General features: G+C 35.6%; 1 protein-coding gene and 1 long non-coding RNA gene across 2 annotated transcripts; one reads left to right on the plus strand and one right to left on the minus strand.

The window, feature by feature from the left end:
• Nucleotides 1–2,688: 2,688 nt before the first annotated feature.
• On the minus strand, nt 2,689–9,191 carry LOC110809824 (nucleolar/coiled-body phosphoprotein). The gene is made up of 7 exons (XM_088207829.1): nt 8,877–9,191; nt 7,878–7,939; nt 5,071–5,111; nt 4,078–4,928; nt 3,882–3,965; nt 3,449–3,510; nt 2,689–2,933 (listed from the first exon to the last, which is right to left on the minus strand). The coding sequence occupies exons 1-7, from the start codon at nt 9,111–9,113 to the stop codon at nt 2,828–2,830; spliced, it is 1,443 nt and encodes a 480-aa protein (XP_088063955.1). The 5' UTR covers nt 9,114–9,191; the 3' UTR covers nt 2,689–2,827.
• Nucleotides 9,192–12,013: 2,822 nt separating this feature from the next.
• On the plus strand, nt 12,014–13,990 carry LOC148253096 (uncharacterized). Its single transcript, XR_015813637.1, has 2 exons — nt 12,014–12,209; nt 13,728–13,990. It is a non-coding gene; the product is annotated as an uncharacterized LOC148253096 (long non-coding RNA).
• The last annotated feature ends 8,544 nt before the right edge of the window (nt 13,991–22,534 follow it).

Consider the following 22,534-nt stretch of genomic DNA (forward strand, 5'->3'; position numbering starts at 1 on the left):
ATCGCCTCTACAGTGTGTCTACGGGCTGTCCCTAAATTTCCTGAATTTTCTCCGAAAAACTGAAACGCACTACCGGTACCTGCACGTGTCCCAAAAAACTCCAAATCAGACCCAGGGCCCCTTTTCGGCCAATATCAAAATTTCGGCACGGCGGCTCTGCCGTGCTCCGGCGATGGCATCGCCGCCCGCGACGGCGATCTGCCTCGGGTTGGCCGTTTTCGACCGAATTCAGCCAAACCTGCATTGGTTCCTGCGATAAAACAACCATAGGGCCCTCGGTGAGCAAAAAAATCACGAAAAACCGAGACTTACCAACGGTGGAGCTCTCGAGTGCGGCAGCTTCTCCGGCGCGAGTCGCGGTTTGATGTTTTGCTCCTGTCAACTTATAGAGAAAAGAATGGTGATCACAGTGGTGTAAAAATTGCATCGAATCAAACCCGGAAAGGGCCTCATCGGAGGCAAAAATCAAGAGAAGCTGCGGCGGTGCTGCTGGACTTCGACGGTATTTTTCGGCCGATTGACCGATGGTTTGGCTCCGATTTGGGCATAGGCGGATTCAGCATCGAAAAACGAGCAAATGGGAGAAAATTTACCTCGTGTGCGGCGGCGGGTGGCGGCGACCGACTACTCCGGCGACTGGTTCTTCTTCTCCGGCGAGGGTACTGGCGGCTAGGGTTTGGGGTCGGGTGTGGGTGAGATTATTTATAACATTCCCCTTTTAATCTCAGCCGTCCATCACGATTTAATCTGGACGTCCGATTGCGATTAAAATAGGAATAAATCTGAACCGTCCATCGGGATGCGATCTGGGCCCTCCATCCGCGTGAGATCTGGGCTGTCCGCACGTGTGAAATCTGGGTCGTTCGATCGCGTGCACGCGGATCACTCACGTGGCTCCGTCCCACATGGTCTCCCGCGTCAGCTTCCTTGCCACGCGGCGTGTTCTGGTTGGCCGGGGGCTGCTGACATGTCACAACTTTCCTAAATTGCGTTTTCACATCCGGTTTCCGATTTTCTTTTCGAAAACACCCCCATAATCCAAATTTTCACCCATTTTTTCCAAAATCAATTTCAATTAAATTCTAAAAATAATTTTACCCTATTTTATCTTTATTATTATTTTTATTTTCATTAAATTAAATTAAAACCTTATAAATTATTTATTGAAAAAATTAAACCAAAATTATAATATATATTAAAATAAATTAAAACAAAATAAAAATAATAAATTGGGTGTTACAAAAATATTGTATCAAATTTTAGGGATTGATTTGATAATTTATTTATGTAATTTTAATATTATAATTAAAAATTTAAGTTCAAAATTAGTAACTTAAACTTTGCTTAAAGTTACTAACACTTATTTTGAGTGGATATATTTTTTTAAAATATAACTCATAAAAATTCAGTACGTTGTAGGTGAGCAAAACTAATCACACGTATGTAATAGGTATTAGAACAACTCGTGTACATATTAATTTGGATTTTACAATAACATTGAAAGATATGAAAAATACATTAGATTTACGTCTGAATTTATTTGTTTACATATTAATTGAATTTAGATGACAATCACGACTATATTAATTTTAGATTAATAATGTAAAGTAGTGATTTTTTTATTTTTATTATTTTTGTTTCTTACACTTGTATCTTTTAAATATATTCTATTTAATTTTCGTTTCAACTCCATGTAAATTTAATACACGTGAAATACATGTATTAGCTTTTAATGATGTAGGTTTTCCACATAAAAAAAAAAATATGTTTGCTTTTAGCGGTATAAAGATTTTTAAGTTTTTTGAAAAACATCATTTGGGGAGAAAAATGAAAATTATAAATTTTTGAAGGACTTGTAAGTAATTTTCTTTAAAAAAATAATAATGACTTCATGATGACGTGGAGCTTGGAGATCCCATTCGCATCAAATCAACGGTTAGAGAGGAAGTCATGATGTGTTGTGGAGTTTTGTATATCATTTCATTGTACGCAAAATGCTCGAACCTTTTTTTTTTCTTTCAATTTAATAATTGCTGTCACTTATGGCATGGAATATGCATTAAATTATGTTTATTACATTCAATTTTGAAATAACTAATAAATAAATAAATTATTTTAAAGGATTTAATAAACAAAATAATAATTTCCTTTGTTTTGTTCAATTTAGTGGTTACTTTATAATAATGACATATTTTGGTCAATTTCATGCATACCTAATAACCTAAAGACACTGTAAGTGGTTTGGTTGAACCACTATATACACACATACATACATACATAAATACACACATACGTATATTTGAAGAAATTTGGAGCATCAAATATTTTCTCCCACAAAAAAAATTTAAAAGAACCATGCGATACCCATTTTACACGAGAAAGATTGTGTGACAAATACCATAATCACCCTAATAAATACACACACATATTGGTAGATGATAAAAAGACAAATTGGTTTCGTGTCATCTCAGGTTGGCAGATGACATGTTGGGCCGAACTTCTTAGTAGCTTATGTCTCAGCCCAACTGAGTTGGCCGCAAAAGTACTCGTCAACTCAACGAGTGCCCAGTTATCTTCTAATAATGGATTTATTTAAGTTAAATTTCTCATTAATTAATATTGTAATTTATATATTTCATTAATTTTTTCCTAATTTCGAGTGAGATTATATAAAAAGCAAAAAATGGATCAGATTAAAAACTCTATGTTCTTGATATATAAAGGTGAGTTGTCACCGCAACAAAAAGAATCAGCAAAGCAATCCGCCGTTCTCTTACAATCAAACACAAAACTGAATTCCTCACCCAGCAAAAATGATTTACCAGAATTATTCATCATCGGACACGTCGAACTTTATCGAGTGGGATTGCATATCAATCTGCCCTCCTCTATATGTTCCTCGTTTCTTCTTTGTCTTCTCGTGCCGAAAACCTCTGAAACAAATTTAGAATGCACAAGAACAACAAAAAAAAAAGAAGTTCATCAGTCATAATAATAGAAGTTTATTTCACCCTACATGCTGAGTCCCATAACTCACTTGGGCTGTGCTTGTTTACTGTAGAAGTTTATTTCTACCCGATAATTTATTTGCGCTTGATACAGAACAAGTTACCATGAAAATGTAAAATCCTAAGCTTGATAGCTAAAAAACTTGATACTGGATAGAAACATGTCAATTCTCCAGTAACTATTGAAATTTGAGACAAGCTTTTTCTAACATGGCGTCATGGAGAATGCACACAAATAGTCTCGTTATTGTTTGTACCATATGTTTGTTCGGTGTTGTAATATAATGCTAACAAATGCTACTTTCTGACTCGTGCTTGTTATCTCACCCTCCAAATCGCAACCCAACCCCTTTTTTCACCCTCTAAAAAAATATTAAAAAGTCAAGCTGTCCAGCTTCGAAAAAGATCAGTTCGTATAAACATAAAAATGCAAAATGTACCTTCCTCTAACTTGTCCGAGAACCTCTTGTGCCTTAGCACCATAGCCACTCTCTGCACCACCCTGCAAAGGAAGAAAAAATTGAGTATCAAAGAAATTACGCTTTAGGAACGGAAATAATTAATACTATAAAATTTGAATGAGAACAATAATCTAATTTAAAGATATTTTCAGGTTCAATTCAAATTAGACATTTGTTTTATTCCTTTCTTGGCCGGGGAGAATATAAAATCCATGATATAAAACTTACGACAGAAGGAAACTTAATTTAGTTGAGTGTCAAACCTGTAAGTTATAATGATATTTTTCACATATCAACTAACTAAGATTTTGGAATTGAATGAGAATATAATTTGTTTGAACTAGATGCAACATAGAAATGGTAGACAAAGTTAAAAATAGAATAAGAACGTGAGAACTTGAAGCCTATAAACCTTTGCCCAATATGAATTATCTTGAAGCCTCTCATCAACAAAAATCACATCCTCAATGTTTACCCTTTGGAAAGGCTTTGGTGGCTGCGAAATGAGCATACATTAGCACTAGTCCAAATTGCAAAATAAATAAATGGACACATGGATGGGGAATTGATTAAAGATGTATGTTCAATCTATTAAAGAGGAACATTACCTCTTTTCGACCACTCTGCTTCCCCTTCCCTGATTTTTCCAGGGCTGATTCAGCTTCGTTCTTCACCAAATTCCCATTTGCCTGCCCATCAGGTTGTCCTATAGGTGTTTCCTGAATCTCATTGACACCTTGTTTTTCAGTCTCAGCAGATGCCTTTAGTTTTACAGATTGCCCAGTTCTGTCAGGTTCATCTGAAAAATCTTTCTTTCTACGTTTCAGTTCTTCACCTTCTTTGTTGTTATCTGGCCGAGCATCATTATTTTCAGAATCCAACCTTTTTCTTTTCTTGGAAACCTTGTTATATGCATCCTCCTCTGAAGTTCTTTTATCATCCTTTTTGGACTCTGTTTGACTTGCTTTTTCTTTCTTAAGCTCCTCTTGATCGCCTTCGGATAAGCCTTTGGAAAGCTTGTCTTTCTTCTTCTTCTTAGCTCTAAATTTATCTTCCACCTCGGAATTTGCCACTCTCTTCTCAGAGGATACTATATCTTTCAATTTTTGTTCATTTGTCAATTCTAATGATTTGTGATGCTCCACATTATTAAGAGATTTGGCATCCAAGTTAGTTTTCTTCTTTTTGTCTTTGCGTTTCTTAGCAGGCTTGTCTGCAGGTTCATTCTGTGTGTCTGCATGGACTTGTTCTGCCCGATCAGGATAACTAGGAATCTTATTTCTTTTCTTTCCTTGGTTAGATTTCACATTTAAATCAGGTGCTAAATCATCTATTATCTTCTTTTCAGATTGAGTGTCTTTAGCATCATTGTAACTGTCATCAAGTTTCTTCTCCTTCCTCTTCTCCTTCTCCTTCTTACCAGTAGCTACCACAGCACCATCAGATTTTGTCTGTTCATCTGTTTGCAATTTTACAAACACATTATCAGCACCGTTCTCTGAAATCTACCATATAGAGCATATTTGTAAATCTGGAAAAGAAAAAGTAAAATGAGTCAAATCACTTTACTAGCATAAACAATAAACAAAATTTAAGCACACCTGGAACTTTGTGTTTGTTGGAACTTTCATCAATGTGATGACTGCAAAAATAAATTCACCAAAATATGAGTGGAAACAGAAATATAAAGATTCATCAAAAGAGGAGGTGAAAAAACCAATATTGCGGACTGTATCTTTCCTACTGTCTATAAGGAAAAGCTAAGCCGTGCTGCCCACTCTTTACATTCAAGAGAACCATCTGGACTTTCAAAGCAGTTTACTTGTAATACCCCTAAGTGTTTCATAACACACACATCATACTCAAACTCCCTACTCATGAATTCATCCAAAACCAAACGTTTTATGTGCATTACAATCATCAAGTTTATCTAACGCAATCTCTACAACTCGTTTTACAATTAAATCATCTCAAGATAGCAAATGAAAAAGAATCAGGAAAAATTTCTATTTACTACAGAGACATAAATGAATGAACGATCCGGTATCTTCCACCACGCATCGATCTTTCTATTAATTTGTTTTCCCTAGGTATAGTTCCACTGGTTGGGGTTTTGGGTTCCGTCTCCTGTCTTACTGCATCTGTAAATGACATACAGTGAGCACACTCTAATCTAGTAAAATAAATTTCAAAACTCAAATAAGGTACGAAAATATATTTGGACCTCTACCCCGGTGTTAAATCTATACCTATATCCTAATGTCCCTCTCACCCTTTCCTCTCTCTGTAACCCTACCCTACCGCTTCTTGGTTTACTCTACAACCCGCTCGAGCTCTTGTCAACATTATTACCACTTGTCACTCATCTATACACTTACTAGACACCTATTGCACTTATCGACTCTGTACACCGACTTCTTCATTCTTCTATACACTAAGAGAATTCCTACTACCTCATTTCACCTTAGACTCTCATACCAGAAGGAACATTCCTATAATAGTATAACCAAAATAGAACCTTAGTACCTCCCTTGCACACATAACGGGCTTTGCTTGGCCACCCATGCACCTACTCTAGTCCTAACTCATCCCCAATGTCACCTACACACATATCTCCAACAACTACACTGCCACCAACTATCAAACACTTCTCTGACACTAGTTTAGCCACACATGCCCACTCATCGGCTTTAACATAGTCATACACACACCCGCGCCAGCCTTAATTTTCGCCGCACTACCATCGGCTTCATTCAATCACACACACACACACACACACATCAGCAGTATACAGCCACACACACCAGCCTCCACTTGGCCACACACACACCGGCATTACACAACCACACACACTCACCGACCCTCACTTGGCCACACACACACACTCAATTCATGCCACGCCACCATCGGCTTCATTCAACCACACACACCGGCCTTTCCTCGGCCACACCCGCACACACACTAGCCATATACAGCCACACACACACTCCAGCCCTACTTTGGTCACAAGCACACCGGCAATACACTACCACACACACATACCGGCCTTCCCCGACCACAACCACGCACGCACCGGCCTATTCCTGGCCACACGCACACGCACAACAACAATATACACATCCTACACTACTCAACCCGAATGCCACCATACCATATGCACTACACGCAAGCCACTATGTACTAGTACCAAAATCGGTGCCACAACCTCCCACTTTACCATCGCCAATATCGGCGCCCCAATATTCATCTTTTCCGGTACTGATATCAGCACATCACCAGCAAAATTGCCTCCAAATCTCGCTACACCTCGGCCTAATTTCATCTCAGCCGACTCCCTTCCTTCTCCCTCACTTACACTCAGCTCACTCACCATTCTTGCCCTCCCTACCTCCTTCCGATTCGAACTCCTCCACATTGATGACCTAAACAGAAATCCCATTTACATCACCATAGCAACATCTAAGTATCAGAATTTATTTACCTCTAACCTCAATCTCCTCCTAACTAGGTAAGATCTTTTTCGCTTGTACGTTTCTTCAACCTCTGCTCTCGATCTCTCCTTAAATTTCTTCACTCCACCTCCTTCCCTGTCGACTGGCCTCCGTTTTGCATGCGCGCTGATCTTCTTCTTCTTCTTCTTCCTTCACTGCCGTCTCTCCTCTTTCCCTCTCTCCCAGCCTCTGTTTCACCTCCCTCACCCCTCTTTCCCTCTAGGGTTTCTTCTACCAGAACAAGTAGGGGAAAGAAAGCTTAAATATGGTGTCCCAGAACCGTCCAATCTCCAGGACGAATCTGAGCCATCAATTTCCTCTTTTTTTTTTTCTTTTTTGTTATTAAATTCCCAATTTTTTCTTCTCTTTTTAAAATCTTTACAACCCAAACCCTACTTTATTTCCATATTGCCCCTCTTCTTTAAAATTATTCCCATGTAATTTTAGGTGCTAACGAGTATCCAAGCGATGGAGTCAAGCAAGTGATGTTTCTCAATGATGCTAAAAATGAAAGTAGAAACATTTGACCATACCAAAAGTCCTTTACAAGTGTGAACACGTAAAAAAACTGTATCAACCTTAAATGCTTAATATAACAAAAGAAATGTTTCAACACATCTACCTAGATGACTAGAATCCAAACATTAAACCCACTATGTTGCGCCAAACAAAAAGACATTATTGGCTAGACCTAGTCCAGTCCACAATTTGGTTAGATTCCCACAACACCTATTACATGTCTATGACAATAAAACTGTAGGTCTGGAAGTAAAAACCTTACACCAAATTCAGTAAGAACTGCATAGAAAAAACTACATGTGTGAGTAGATCATGCACCAATATTGCCCTTAATCACATTCCTAAACTATTTAAATGCCTTTATGAAATATGAAAGAGCAAAAGATGTCTTCTCATACCTTGTCTCCAAGGACTTGCAATAAATTTCTTCCAGGTCAAAAGAAGATCTGAAATCCTCCTTCTGTAATAACAAGAACATTTCAATAACCAATGTTTAAGCAATCTTATCAAATAAAAACAAAATGGCATGCAATATAAAAGCAAAAAGATATCCTTGTTTGGATTTAAGCAAAAGATAAGTATAAAGCAGAAAGCACATACGAAGAAACACACTACAAACTAGAAGATTTACATGTGGTCTTAACAGTACCATATAGATTTTGTGAAGGACAAATATAACGAATTTTATAAGCCAAATGCCACATAGATTCAAATACCATATAGGTTTAAACAATTTTTTGACGATCACATTATTTACTCTTAGAATTTTGATGCAGGTTTGGCTTGGCTAATGTCTTACACTGCAATCTATACCCATTTGTACTTAACCCGTTATAAGTGGTTTTGAATTTCATTACTAAATCCTCATCCTCAGTACGGATATGAATAATTCATTTAACATCCATAATAAAATAAATTAAAATCAACACATAAATTTTTAAACAATCTATTATAAAATTACTATCGCTCAATTCCATTCTTAGTCCAAAAACACTATATACAGTATCTACTTCATAAACATATCAAACTAATAAGATTTCGGAGCTAAATTCAGACATGCCTAACTAACCCATAAAACATGATTTGAATAGCTTAACATATAGGAAGAAGGTCAAATTCATTATACCGACGACCAATTACATTGAAATTTCAAGATAGGAGAAAAGGTTCTGTGCAAAAAGTAAGGGAAGACATCATCAAAGTTTGAAAGTCATCGCGTCTCTATAATTTCAATGATTCATTATTCCGTTTAAAGCATTTTCTCAGTGATAAATATTGCATTAGAAATGCATCAGAAAAATATACACATTAAGCAGTCTGGATACATCATACGCTACTACATTACTTTCCTCCTCTGTTTCCTAGGCAACCAAACAGAACACCACTACCAAACCTACCTCGATTCCCGCTTCAGACCGGAACTTCTTCAGCGTCTTTGAAAAACCATTGCGTTCAAGGTACTGAGCTACTGAGTCCAGAAGAAGAGCCTTTGTGGTTTTCTTATCTTTGTTGATATTGTCCTTCTGAATTTTGCTTCCCTTCATTTCAGGTTTTAAAAGCAGAACTTGGCGAGGCATGAAAGCTATGAGAGCAGGGTTCACAAAGTTGAGTGAAGCTGTGAGGGTTTCGGGCATAAATAAAGCTGTACTTCGGGTGAGAGCTTGAGAGGGAAGACGATGATAAAACTCCCTGACGAGAGGGTTTAGGAAATTAGGGTTTCATGGAAAATGATATAAACCCGACCCGAATATTAACCCGGGATCAGCATAGAAAGGTTTGTCGAGTTGGGCTGGACAGTTGGATTGGGTTGGACCGATTCAAATAGATCCAATTAGATTCTTTTTGGGCCTAACTCGATTTAAACCAATAAAATTATTTTTTTTTAGAAAATAGTTAAAGATCTATTTATTTTTAAAATTAAATTCGGTATAAATACTTGCTACCGGATGTCCTTACAATTATATCGATTTGATAATTTTAGTAAATTGAATATTAGTTTAATTAATTTACGTAAATACTTTTGCATAAATATTTTAATTCTTTTTATACACGTTTTTGCTAATTATTTATCTTATAAATAAAATTTTATATTTTCACATTTTGAAACATAAGTGTTCTTTTTTGTTTCTAATATTTTATAATCACGTAATTAACTTGTGATATCTATTTAATTATTATTTAACATTTATTAAAATAAATTTAAACTGATATATATTTATTAGAAAATATAAATTTGATTATAATCACACTCAAACTATAAAATTAACGGAATGACCTATGCTTGTACATAACGTATGTGGTTGTATTTATAAATTATTCAATAAATATATATTTTATGAATATTTATTTTATAAATAATTTTTATTTAAAAATCATAAAATTAAATATAAATTAAATATATTACAAGTAACGATGAGGATCTCACATCCACGTGGCATCTATTTATTGCCTGCATGGAAGAGCGCGCCACTTACTACACCAAACACACTACGCGTGTACCAGCCTATCTTTATAATAGTTTATAACAATTTTCGTATAAAAATTTACGAATACCGGAGAGATCCTGGAAGCCATGATGGAGAAAAACGAGCAACAGAAAAAGACAGGAAATAACTTCGAAAAGAAGATCGACGACGATAGAGTTGGGTCAATAAAAAGTTCAACAGATCGGACGACGGGAATTAATCCAGTTGCAAAAATGTTAATTTGTAGATCAATCATCACCGATAACACTGTTGACGCTAAGAATACCGGTGGCGCTCAAGATCTAGACGATGTTCTTATCTTTTTGAGATCAGTTCAGAATATCGATTATTCGCTTGAGTAATATATAATATTTTGTATAGAAATTTTTAATCTGAACTTGATAAGATTTGTATTGTAAACGAAAAGATGTAATCTTTTTTTTTTTTTCAAATGAAATTTATATTGTTTAATAATTTAATATCAATGATACCATGATTAATAAATTTTATAATAATAATATAACTATAATATACATATATATATAAGTTTATGTGTACTTTTACATAATTGTGGGTCACTGATTTCAAATATATGTTTCCGAAAGGCTTTGTATTTGGGAATTGCATGCAAGTACAGGAAAGAAAAAGAAAACACAAATATAGTTGATTGATAACCACATAGATACTGAGAGGCGATGGGTATTGGAGAGGTGGACATGTGGCTGTCAATGATTGGCGGATAATAACAAAAGAAGTTGTGGGCCCAGCGCGGAAGCATTTTGATCGAGAGAAATTTGGAGAGTCACGATTTACATTTTTGCTGGAGGGTAAGATTGGGAAATTTACATTTCTCCACCAAGGACCACCCTGCCTATAATTTCATTTTAATATAATTTCGGAATAATTTAGGCTGTACATAAAAATAAAATAAAATTTAAAATAAATTAAATTTTTTATTTTATAAAAAATATGTACCCATATAGATATTTTGTATTATATTTTAAAAATTAAATTTTATTTTATAAATTATTATACATTTTTAGCTCTGTATTAATCATGTATAAAAATGATGGATAATTTGGAAGAAACAAAAAAAGGTTTCGATTTATTAGGAATCTCCCAGGCCCAGCCCCATGCATGTGAGGCAATTTCCTAATTGGGCCTACATCGCTTTCTTTGTCCCACTATATGTATATATATTTGATATGATATGTGTATATACGTATGTATATATATATATATATATATGTTCAACCCTAATGTCTGACAGACTTGATTCAATCAATTCAAGTCACATATGTTTTTTAAATCACACAATAGTTATTTGTCTGACCACATTTATATATATATATATATATTTATTTTAATTTTCCTATCTATTTATTGTTGGAAGTTGACATGGGTATACACAATAAAAAATGTTGCATATAATATATGGTTTGCAGCATTAAATTTGTAATTCAATTTGTTACCAAACATCTTTCCCAACTTATTAATTCATACGTACAAAATATTTATTCACCACAATAATATTATTATTATTTATCATGCGGGTTAGTTGAGCAGCCAATATTCATTCCTCTACTATTTTTTATTATTAAAAAACTAATAAATATACACAACCATATAAGTTATTTTAAAAACTGTTCCAAGTAGATGTTAAAATAGCTATAAAAAAACGATAAAAATAATAAAATTGTAATTAAATTTTTATAATTTTCCTTTAAAAAAATTTAAATAATCACATATAACAAATATATCCTACTACATTTTAGATGTCTTATAATTGATTTGATTCATATAAACTAAATGAGAAAATAAAAGTTGAAAATATATTTCAATAATGTTTTACGAGTATATTTGTAAGGACTAGAAAGTAGAAAAAATAGAAAAAAAATAATAATAATAATAAAAACGACGTCGTTTTAGAGAGGGAAAAAACGACGTTGTTTTGAAAGAAAGGAAAACGACGTCGTTTTGGGATGTAGGAAAACGACGTCGTTTTGGGGTAGGCTGGCAGAATATAAAAGGAGGTCGGGAAAGGGAGAAGGAAAAAAAAGGAGAAAAAGAAAAAAAAAAAGAGAAAGAAAAGGAAAAAGAGAAAAAGAGAAAAGGAGGGAAGGAGGACAGCGGAGACGAAGAAGAAGAGGAAAGTTCCAGAAGGAGAGAGGAGAGAGTCGGGGCGGAGGGGAGCGAGAAGGGAGAGGGAAGGAGGCCGTGGACGGACGACGCGACCAGCAGGAAGAAGGAAGATGGAAACGGGAGGTACGGTGAAAATTTGAGTTGTTTGGTGTGGTGTGTGTGTGTAGAGAATTTTGTTACAGGTTGCGGCGTCGGCAATGGCGCGACGGAGTGGAGCAGTGAAGGTAGGCCGTAAGCGTGGGGTTGTCCCGCGCGCTCACGGAGGTGATCGGGGAAGGAATGGAAAGTATGGCGGTGTTGGAGGCGTGTGGGGAGCCGTGGGGAAGGATGGGGGTGGTGCGGGTAGAACAGAGTGAGGAGGATGTGAGAGAACAATCTAGGGGGCGCGGGTGGGATAAAAACTCGAGAGGACAGAAGAGGTGTGTGCGTGGGTGGGGATGTGGAGGGAGCCGCTAATAGGCGGTGATGTGTTTCCCCGAAATACACGGTGGTGAGGGCGTGTATGTGGCGTGAAACGGTGCAAGCGGAGAGGTTAATCGCCCTAGGTAGGCAAAAGTGTATAGGAACCGGGAGGAGGCAGGAGGATGGGGGAGGTAGCGGGTAGGGGGAAGTGGGAGGGGGAAGGGAGCTGGAAGGTACGGCAGTGGGGACTAGGAAACAGGATTTGAGGGGGATTGGATGGGAGAAGGGGAGTAATGTGGTCAGTAGGAGTTAGCAAGTTAGAACGCTTGGGACTAGCATGGTATAAGGGGAGATGGGAGCATGCGGTTTGGGAGGGGAGATTTGGAGGCCGTTGGTAGGGGCGGGTTGAGTTGCCGATGTTGGTGGAGCAGGGAGGGGATATGTATGTGAGTGTGGCCTAGCAAGGCCGAGAGGGGTAGAAGGGTGCATGAGTCACGGATGGTGGTGACGGGAGGTGGAAATGTTTGTGTGTGTGCGTGGCCCAACGAGGTCGAGAGATGGAGGAGTGAGTATGAGTCGCCGATGTTGGTGACGCGAGACGATGGTATTTGTGTGTGTGTGTGGCCTCTTTAGGTCGAGAGGTGGAGGAGTGAGTATGAGTCGCCGATGTTGGTGACGCGAGACGATGGTATTTGTGTGTGTGTGTGGCCTCTTTAGGTCGAGAGGTGAAGGAGTGAGTATGAGTTGCCGATGTTGGTGACGCGAGACGATGGTATTTGTGTGTGTGTGTGGCCTCTTTAGGTCGAGAGGTGGAGGAGTGAGTGTGAGTCGCCGATGTTGGTGACGCGGAATAATGGTGTGTGGGTGTGTGCGTGGCCTATTAGGTCGAGAGGTGGAGATATGGGTATGAGTCGCCGATATTGGTGACGTGGAATGAAGGTGGTTGGGTGTGTGTGTGTGTGGTCTCGTGAGGTCGGGAGATGGGGGAAGAGTGTATGAGTCGCCGATGTTGGTGACGGGAGTTAATGGATGATTGTTGGGTGGGTGGGGTTGTTTGGCCGTGCTATTTTCTTGGAATAGGACCTTGATAATTAGTGTAGGGAGAGGGTTATGAGTTGTTGGGGTTGGGTAGGATAAATGCATATAGACATTTCTGGAAATTCTTGTCACTGCATATTACACTTACAACTTGATTTTTATCGTATTGAGTTATGTGAACTCACTTCTCATCATTCACAGGTGGAGTAAGGACGGAATTGGGATCCGAACGGCTGGTAACGGAGCCCCGTCGGTAGTGCCATAGGGCACAAGTTTTATTGTGATTTAAAGTAGTTTGAAAGGATGGTTTAGTCTGGATATTGAATATCTAGAAATATTTGATATTGTATTACTATGTGTTGTAGAGGTGGAGATGTATGTACAATTGATTTGGAACATGGAAGGTGGACAAATTTCTCTTGTGCATGGTTGGAATAATATGGATTCGGTATTGTGTTGTATGAGTGCTTTATCGTACACCGTTAAAAAAAAAAACGGGGTGTTACAATATTAACATACCATATATATATATATATAAAGATATATTAAAGTACCACTTTATTACAAAATGATAAAATAATTAAATTTCTTACTATTATTATTATTATTATAACTAAAAAACAAACAAACAAGTAATGGAAGTGTAAATTGAGTCGGACATACACTATTTTTCTCTTCTTTTATAAAGCATTAAATTTCAAAATATAAATTACTAATCATACGCATAATAATAAGATTTAATTGGTATGTGTAAAGGGGTTTTAATTTGAGGTCGTGCTGAATGTGGGTTCTTCAAAATCTTTTGTAACTCCTCACATATATATATAAATATATATGTATATATATGTGTACAAAACATATACAACCAACGGTAAAGCCCAGTGGGTATATTTTTAAATAAAAATACAATATAAGTTTATTATCAAATTCATGTTAACAGGTAATTTTAAATGGTATTTATTTTATTATGTGTGAAAAATATTGTATTGAATTATCAAATTTAATTGATAAATTAAAGAAACGAAGGTGATTAATATAATATATTCATTAAATCTTTATCGTATTTAGCTCATGGACCTACCTTATGTTAAGAAGCGAAAAAGTCATAGGCCTACCAGATTTCTTAAGATATGAAAGAAAAACTAATAATTTAATATAATATTTTTATTGTTTTGATAGACTTTAAGTTGTTGAATAATTGATTATTTTAATTTTTTCTTTTTTTTTTTGGATAGGATTCATTAATTCCCTTGCCATCTGCACCAATACGTTCATACATAAATATAAATTATATATATATATATATATATATTTATTTAACATATCTCAATATATTCCACAAATAAATATTATTTTTGTAATATTTGTACCCGAAATTTAGTATGAGATTAATTTTGACAATTTAAAAATAAATAAAAATTTATTTATAAATTAATTAAATTTAATTTTGTCGAATTTATTGAAAAAAATAGGTTAAATATGTAATCAAAAAGAATTTTCAAAAAATTAGTAAAAATTTGGATTCTAATGGTGTTTTCAAAAAAAAAATTGAAAACAAGGGGTCAAAGTGTAAATAGAAAAAGTCCGGCCACGTAAAATCGGCTAGTAGTAGTCTTAATGAATCAGAGCATGCTGCGTAGCATGGTACTCTGACGTCGGTGCCACAGGAGCAATATGCGTGCCCCGCAAATAGACGGTCTAGGATCGATCCCGCGCGCATTGATGGCCCGAATTCGTTTCTCCCTTAGGTGTAATTGAATGACCAAGATCAAATTATGATTGATGGTCCATATTCGTTTCTTCTTTAGGTGCGATTAGACGGACAAGATAAATCGCGATTGACAGCTTACATCAACGCGGGATTGGTATAAATACTTCGCATCACACGAGAATTCGATGCCTAATTGCCAACCCCTGCAGGAGAAGAAGAATCAGATGCTGGAGAAGGAGACCGACCGCCGCTGCATCAGAGCAACTGCTGACCGCCAAAAAAGGTAAAAAAAATTTCAATTCGATAAGAATTCGATTTTAAGCACCCATGTGGCCAAATCAGAGCAAGAGGGATAACAGGTGAGCCAGAAACTGCAAGTCAAGCCCGGCAGAGCCGTCGCGCCCAAAACCCCAAAATTCCTCCAATAAGCCCCTTTCCGATTTTCATTTAACGAAATTTTTCGATCAGCGTGTTACCGTCATTTTATGTGCGGGTTAGTTGAATAATGAACCTCAGGTACGAAGGAGGACCAGCAGAACAGATGCCCCCCGGAGGTTTTCCTCACCGGTAGGTCCAATTTTTTTGAGATTTCTCTGCCAACCGAGGCCCCTAATGGATTTTTTTGCAAGAATACGGCTAAAACTTGCCGGGCGGAGGCGAACTACCGTCGTATTTGGTGTCAAAGCACGGCGACGCCGCCTTGCCAAAACAAAAAATTTTGCCATAATGAGTTATGAACACCGATTTTAGATTTCTAATGTATTTTTAGATATGTGACGAGTGTTTTAGATTCCACATGAAAAATTCAAAAAACTTGGTATCTGATAGGGGGCGTAGTAGATAGCTCGATGTCTCAGAACACCGATCCGGATAACAATTTCTCACTCTATTTTTCATTGTGGTAAATTGAGGCTTAAAAATATATAATTTCATGCTTTTATAAAAAATTTGAAAATCCTAAAAATAATTACTGATTACTAGTAGAACTGGAACCGGTTAATTCACAACTCTATAGATTTTTCGTTTATTTTTCTATACTGTTCTACTTGCTTGATTGATCCACCGTATTATTAAAATTATTACTTTTAAATCATTTTTTTTCATTAATTGATTATCTGATCGTGATCTTTATCTGATTCATTAATTTAAAATAAAAGTCTCAACTATGTTTCTTAATATTTGAGGTACGAAATCATATTGTTTGTGTAATACCCAAACCCAGAATTTGGCTCAGGATCAATTTTAACATTTAAAAATATATATAAATTTATTTTTAAATTAATTTGTTTTAATTTTTATTGAATTTATTGGAAAAAATAGGTTATAGATGAAATTGAAAATAATTTTGATAAAAAATGGTAAAAATTCGCATGTCTTGCAATCGGACGACCCAGGATCGATTCCGCACACGTGGACTACCCGGTTTTGTTTTCTCCCTAAGTATGATCAGACGGTCGAGATCAAACATGGACGATGCAATTTTCTTTTCTTCTTATGTGCGATCGAACGGACGAGATCGATCTCAATGGACGGTATAGATCAATGTAGGATGGATATAAATATCTCGCATCATACGGAAACCCAAACCCTAGTCGCTAGCTCCCACCGGAGAAGAAAACTCAGAACCCAAAGAAGAAGGCTGATCGTCGACAGCCGCTGCCACATCAAAGCCACCGTCGATCGTCAAAAAAGGTAAAAATTTCTCATACATGCTCGGAATTTTATTCTGAGTACCCCTATGGCTAAATCGGAGCAAAAGGGACGGCGAGTGAGTCAAAAATTACAGGTAAAGTCTGACAGAGCTGCTGCAGGCAAAATCTCAAAACTCCTTATGATGAGTCTCTTCCCGATTCCCGTTTAACGTTATTTTTTTATCTTTATCTTTATTGTCCTTTACTATGATGGTTAGATAAAGAAATAACCTCAGTCACGAATGAAAACCGACAGAGCCACCACATTGGGAGGTCCTCTCTGCCGGTAAGTTCGATTTTTTTTTTATTTTCAAACCAACTGAGACCCCTAACGTGTTTTTTTGTAGTGATGGGACCAAAATCGTCAAAAAATGGGCAAAAACCTACTAGGCCAAGTTGAACCGTTGTCGTGGATGACAGTGCCGGCGCCATAGCACGGCGGCACTGCCGTGCCGGAATGAGTTTTGAACATCAATTGTGGATTTATATGATATTTTTAGATACATGACAAGTGTTTTGGATTCTGCATAAATCATTCAGAAAATTCAGTACCCGTTAAGTGGTGTAGTAGATAGTACGACATTTCAAAATACTGATTCGAGAAAGGATCCATCACCTTATTCTCTATTACGGTAAATTGAGTCTTAATGATGTGTAATTTCGTATTTTTATAAAAAATTAAAAAATTCTAAAAATAATTACAAGTTACTAGTGGAGCCGGAACCGATTAGTGTACATTTATCATGATTCTCATTTTATTTTTATGTACTGCCTAAATTTCTCACTATTGTATTGTGTATGCTTACATTTATAGTTTAAATAGTCTTCTCGATTATCTGGGCTAATTAGTTCCATTCTACATAATTTATCTGGCTATTTAATTACTCGATTATTGGTTATAATAAGTTTAATCGCTTGCTTAAATGTCCTCTTATTGATATGTGAATATAAAATGAGATATTTATCTTGCGTTGTTGATTATTATGTTGATGAAAATCTGTATGTAAAAGACGTATTTGGCACCCGAAAAAGGGCGGACGGATCTGGTACATAAGGAACTCTACCGTGAACGTTATCTCAGTCGGACAGGACTGAAAAGTCCCTTACCAGTAAAGTTTGAAGGATATGGTTCACACTCATATCAGACGAGATATTGAAGTTGTGGAATGTTTGACGCTCATTATTGGACGAGATATGAGGAAAACCAGTTAATTGTTTAATTGGATATTGGGTTCATGAGTAGGATGACATCTTTATGAACTCCTAGGGGTATTGGTAAGCGGCTAAAAATTAAAACTGATGGTCTCTTGTTATCTTATATGTTAAAATAAAAAGTGTGTGAATATGGGTCTTCATATGTTGTTTTTGGAAAAACTTACTACGTAAATATGAAATAAATTATTTTCTTTATATTAAATGAATTTACATTAAATTAAGGACTCCATTAGTTTTTTTTTATTTTTTTATCAATATTCAGTTTTTCGTATATGTGATTAGTATGATATTCTTACAGAGTTAGTTATTTCACTATTTCATTAACTATTTCAGATCGAGTGGTCCAATATCCAGATCTTGATAAAAAGGAATGTTGTAAGTATTTCACCATCCATACTCCATTTAAGAGCTAGTGAAGGTCGTTTTAGGATGTTTAGTTATTCGATTTTTGGTTATTTCTTTAATTTCTATTTGTTATTTTATTCCCGTATCCATATTGGGTATTATAAATTATTATGTAAAGAATGTTAACACTAACTCTATTATTCACTTCTGCATTTAATTTATGAATTTATTTTCATTTGAGTTTCGGACTTTTACAATTTGTTTAAATGTTATTTTATTGATATGTGAATATACGATGAGATATTAGTATAACATAGTTGATTTTTTTGTTAATGAAAATATGTATATGAAAGACTTACTAGGTACCCGAAAAATAGTAGACGGGCCCGATACATAGGGAACTTTATCGTGAACATTACTTCAGTCAGACAGGGCTGAGAAGTCCCTTACCATAAAGGTTTGACAGATATGGTTCACCTTCATACCGGACGAGATATCGAGACGATTAAATGTTTATTGTTCATTACCGGACGGGGTATGGGGACGACTGGTTAATCGTTTAAATTGGATATCAGGTTCACGGGTAAAAAAAACTCCCATGTGGATCCCTAGGGAGTAGGTAAGAAATGAAAGATATCGTATTTTGTTATCTTATATGGAAAAATAAAAAGTGTATAAACATAAGTTTTCATAGATTGTCGTTAGAAAACTCGTTACGGTAAATATTAATCAAATATTTTGAAGTTTAAATGTATTTAAATAAAGCAATGACTCCATTATTATTTTTTTAATTTTTACCAATATTTTATTTTCTGTATCTGTGATTAGTTTGATATTCTTACTGAAGTAGTGTAGCTCACTATTTAATTAATTATTTCAAATCAAGAGTATCAAGATCTAGATCCCCATTAATAGGAGGGTTATGAGTAGTTCTGCAACACCTCAAATTTTATTATTATTTTTATGAATATTATTTTATTTTATTTTAATTTTTTTTGTAAATTTTATATGAATTAAATGATTATTTATGTAATAATATATGGTTTTAATTTAGTTTAATTTAATTAAATAGAAATAAAAATAATAATAATGATAAAAATGGGTAAAATTATTTTTAGAATTTAATTGAAAATAATTTTGGGAAAAATGGATGAAAATTCGGATTCTGTTGGTATTTTTGAAAAGAAAATCAAAAATCAGGGGTCAGAACGCAATTTAGAAAAATTGTGCCACGTCACTGACCCTGTTAGCAGCCCCGACCAACCAGGACACGTCGCGTGGCAGAGATACTGATGCGGGAGGCCACGTGGAACGGAGCCATGTGGGCGATCTGCGTCCGCGCGATCGAACAGCTGAGATCCGTCCTCGCACGTACGGACTACTCAGATCAAAAGTGCGTGCAGACGGCCCAGATTGAAAGCAGAAGGTTATAAATGTTTTCATCCACACCCAAACCCAAACCTTAGCCGCCAAAGCCCTCGCTGGAGAAGACCGCCCAGCCACCGGGAGAACTTACCACTGCCACCTGCCGCCGCACCAGAGCACTTTTCAGTTGCTGAATAAGGTAAAAATTTTTTCTTTGGCTCGGATTTCGACTCTAAATCCACCTGTGGCAAAATCGGAGCCAAACCACCGGCAAATTGTCCCGAAAACATCGTCGAAGCCCAGCGGCGTCGCCGTGGGTTTCCTCGATTTTTGCCTCCGATGAGGCCCTTCCCGATTCCTGTTCAATGTAATTTTTCCACCATTGTGACCACCGTTCCTTCATCTTCAGGTTGACTGGAGCAAAACACCAAATCGCGGCTTGCGCCGGAGGAGTCGTTGCACCAGAGAGTTCAGCCGCCGATAAGTCTCGATTTTTTGTTTTTTTGGGCCCACCGAGGGCCTTACGTGTGTTTTCTCGCAGGAACTAGTGCTAGTTTGGCTGAATTCGGCCGAAAATGGCCAAAAACAACCAACTCGAGGCGGATCGCCGCCGCCGCCGTTACTGGAGCACGGTGGAGCCGCCGTGTTGGAATTCAAAAATTGGTCGAATAGGCCCTGGGTCTGATTTTTTTAGTTATTTGGGGACATGTGTAGGTACCAAAAGTATGTTTCGGTTCCTATACAGAAATTCAGGGAATTAGGGACTGTTCATAGGTGCAGTGAAAAACCGGTTTTAGACTCCAAATCAAGTAAGGATCTCTCACCCTATTTTCTATCACGGAATTAAAGTTTAATAAATGATAAAACGGTGTTTTATGAATTAATAGATATGCAAAATTAATTGAAGTTGCTAATGGAGCCTGAATTTGATATACCTTTTTAGTCAGTTTCTGTTTTATTTATTTTACAGTTTTAAATGTGTTACGATATGTTGCTTATTTATTCTATGATTTTGAATGCATAAATCACCGTTTGCTTCACTGCTGCTTGATTTTGTGAATTTAATATATGCTTGCCTTGTGTATGCACGCTGCTTGCTTAAATAGTTATGTTTGAATGGGTAACGAAGACTAAGGATAAATAGGAATGGGATTGAATTGATAATTGGGTAAGTTGACAGCCTCACTAGATATCTTAGGAGATGGTGGACGGACCGGGTCCATAGGGAACTCTACCGGAAACGTTGGCTCCCGAGACTGTTCCGCATGAAGACGGCGAGTAGAAGCTTAAAAGATTTTATAGTTTTCCTTATGACATTCATTTCTAGTATTTTCTTTAGTTAGCTTGTTCTTTCATATTTTTAATACGTTTTGGTTATTGTGTAATGGATGTTAACCACAATCTATTTTATTTTGCTTCCGCACTTAGAATTTTTATATACATTTCCTTTTAATTTCTGGGGCCGTTACAAGTTTACTTCCCGGATTCCCTTCAAGTGCTGGTGAAGGTTGTTATAAGATGTTTAGTTATTCGTTTTTTATTTCATTTTTTTAATTTTTGTTTGTTTTTTAGAATGTATATTCTTGTAAACGTATTAGACATTTTAAATTATTGTGTAAGGGATATAAACCCTAACTTCATTAATTGCTTACGCATTTAGATTATAAATTCATTTAATTTAAGATTTTAGAATTTTACAATGTATTTCTTAGTTTATTTTTACGAGCGACCCAATTTTTAAATGTACAAAACTCAATAATATGAGAAGAAAATTTTATTAAACTATACTTTAATAATTAAATTTTTTAAGTGTAGATATTTGTACACATATATATTAATAAAAACAGATATTTCATTAATTAGTTAATAAATAAATAATCATTATAAGATAGTAATATACAATTTAACTCAAACAAATAGTTTCTTAAAACTTGTGTAATAATTATTCAATTAATGTGTTAATGTATTTTAATAACATTTTAAGCATATATAAATATATTACTAAAACACATATTTAATTAATTAAATAATACTTACACACTTATTATAATACTAAAGCATAAAATTTTAGACCATCAAATAATTTATAGAAATAAATTTATCAATCATACCGCAAAAGAAGTTTCGATAATATATATACGTACATGTATATATATGAATGGTGGATGGGCATGGGAGTATCTCAAATAATTGGAGAGTGAGGTGTGGGAAATGCACGTGAAAGTAGATTGGAATGGGACTCTCTGCTTCCTTTTTTTCTCCCCTTTTCCATCTCTTTCCCTCCTTCAAATCCTTCAATACATCACCTTCCAATATTTCTAACTATAAATTATAAGCCCCACAAAATTAATGCAATCCGAATGTATCGACATCGAGTTTTTTAAGTCCGGGTATTAATCAATTCTTAAATATTTTAATTAAATACATACATAAAATAATAAATTTTATATAATTAATAAAATTTAAATTTATAATTTTCGAAAAAAAAATTTCAATTATTATTCATTCGTATTAATGCATTGATTTAAAGTTGCATGACAAAAAATGTTTTTTTTACAGTCACGGAACTAGCAATTAGGAGGAAAATGTCTTGACGCCATTTAGTTTCTTATGTAAGAGCTTATGTATAAAGACTAAGTAATTTTCTCAGGAAACAAACATTATCCACATCAAATATTGCT

The sequence above is a fragment of the Carica papaya genome, chromosome 7 (genome assembly GCF_054855325.1).
Source record: "Carica papaya isolate Zhongbai chromosome 7, ASM5485532v1, whole genome shotgun sequence".
In the NCBI taxonomy this organism is placed as follows: Eukaryota; Viridiplantae; Streptophyta; class Magnoliopsida; order Brassicales; family Caricaceae; genus Carica; species Carica papaya.

What these genes read in the sequence shown, in the direction of transcription:
- LOC110809824 (XM_088207829.1), bottom strand. Translation starts at nt 9,113, where the DNA reads ATGCCCGAAACCCTCACAGCTTCACTCAACTTTGTGAACCCTGCTCTC. An exon ending in TGCAAGTCCTTGGAGACAAG is followed by an intron (nt 5,112 to 7,877) that starts GTATGAGAAGAC and finishes TTATTTTTGCAG; the next exon opens with TCATCACATTGATGAAAGTT. An exon ending in CAACAAACACAAAGTTCCAG is followed by an intron (nt 4,929 to 5,070) that starts GTGTGCTTAAAT and finishes AATTGCAAACAG; the next exon opens with ATGAACAGACAAAATCTGAT.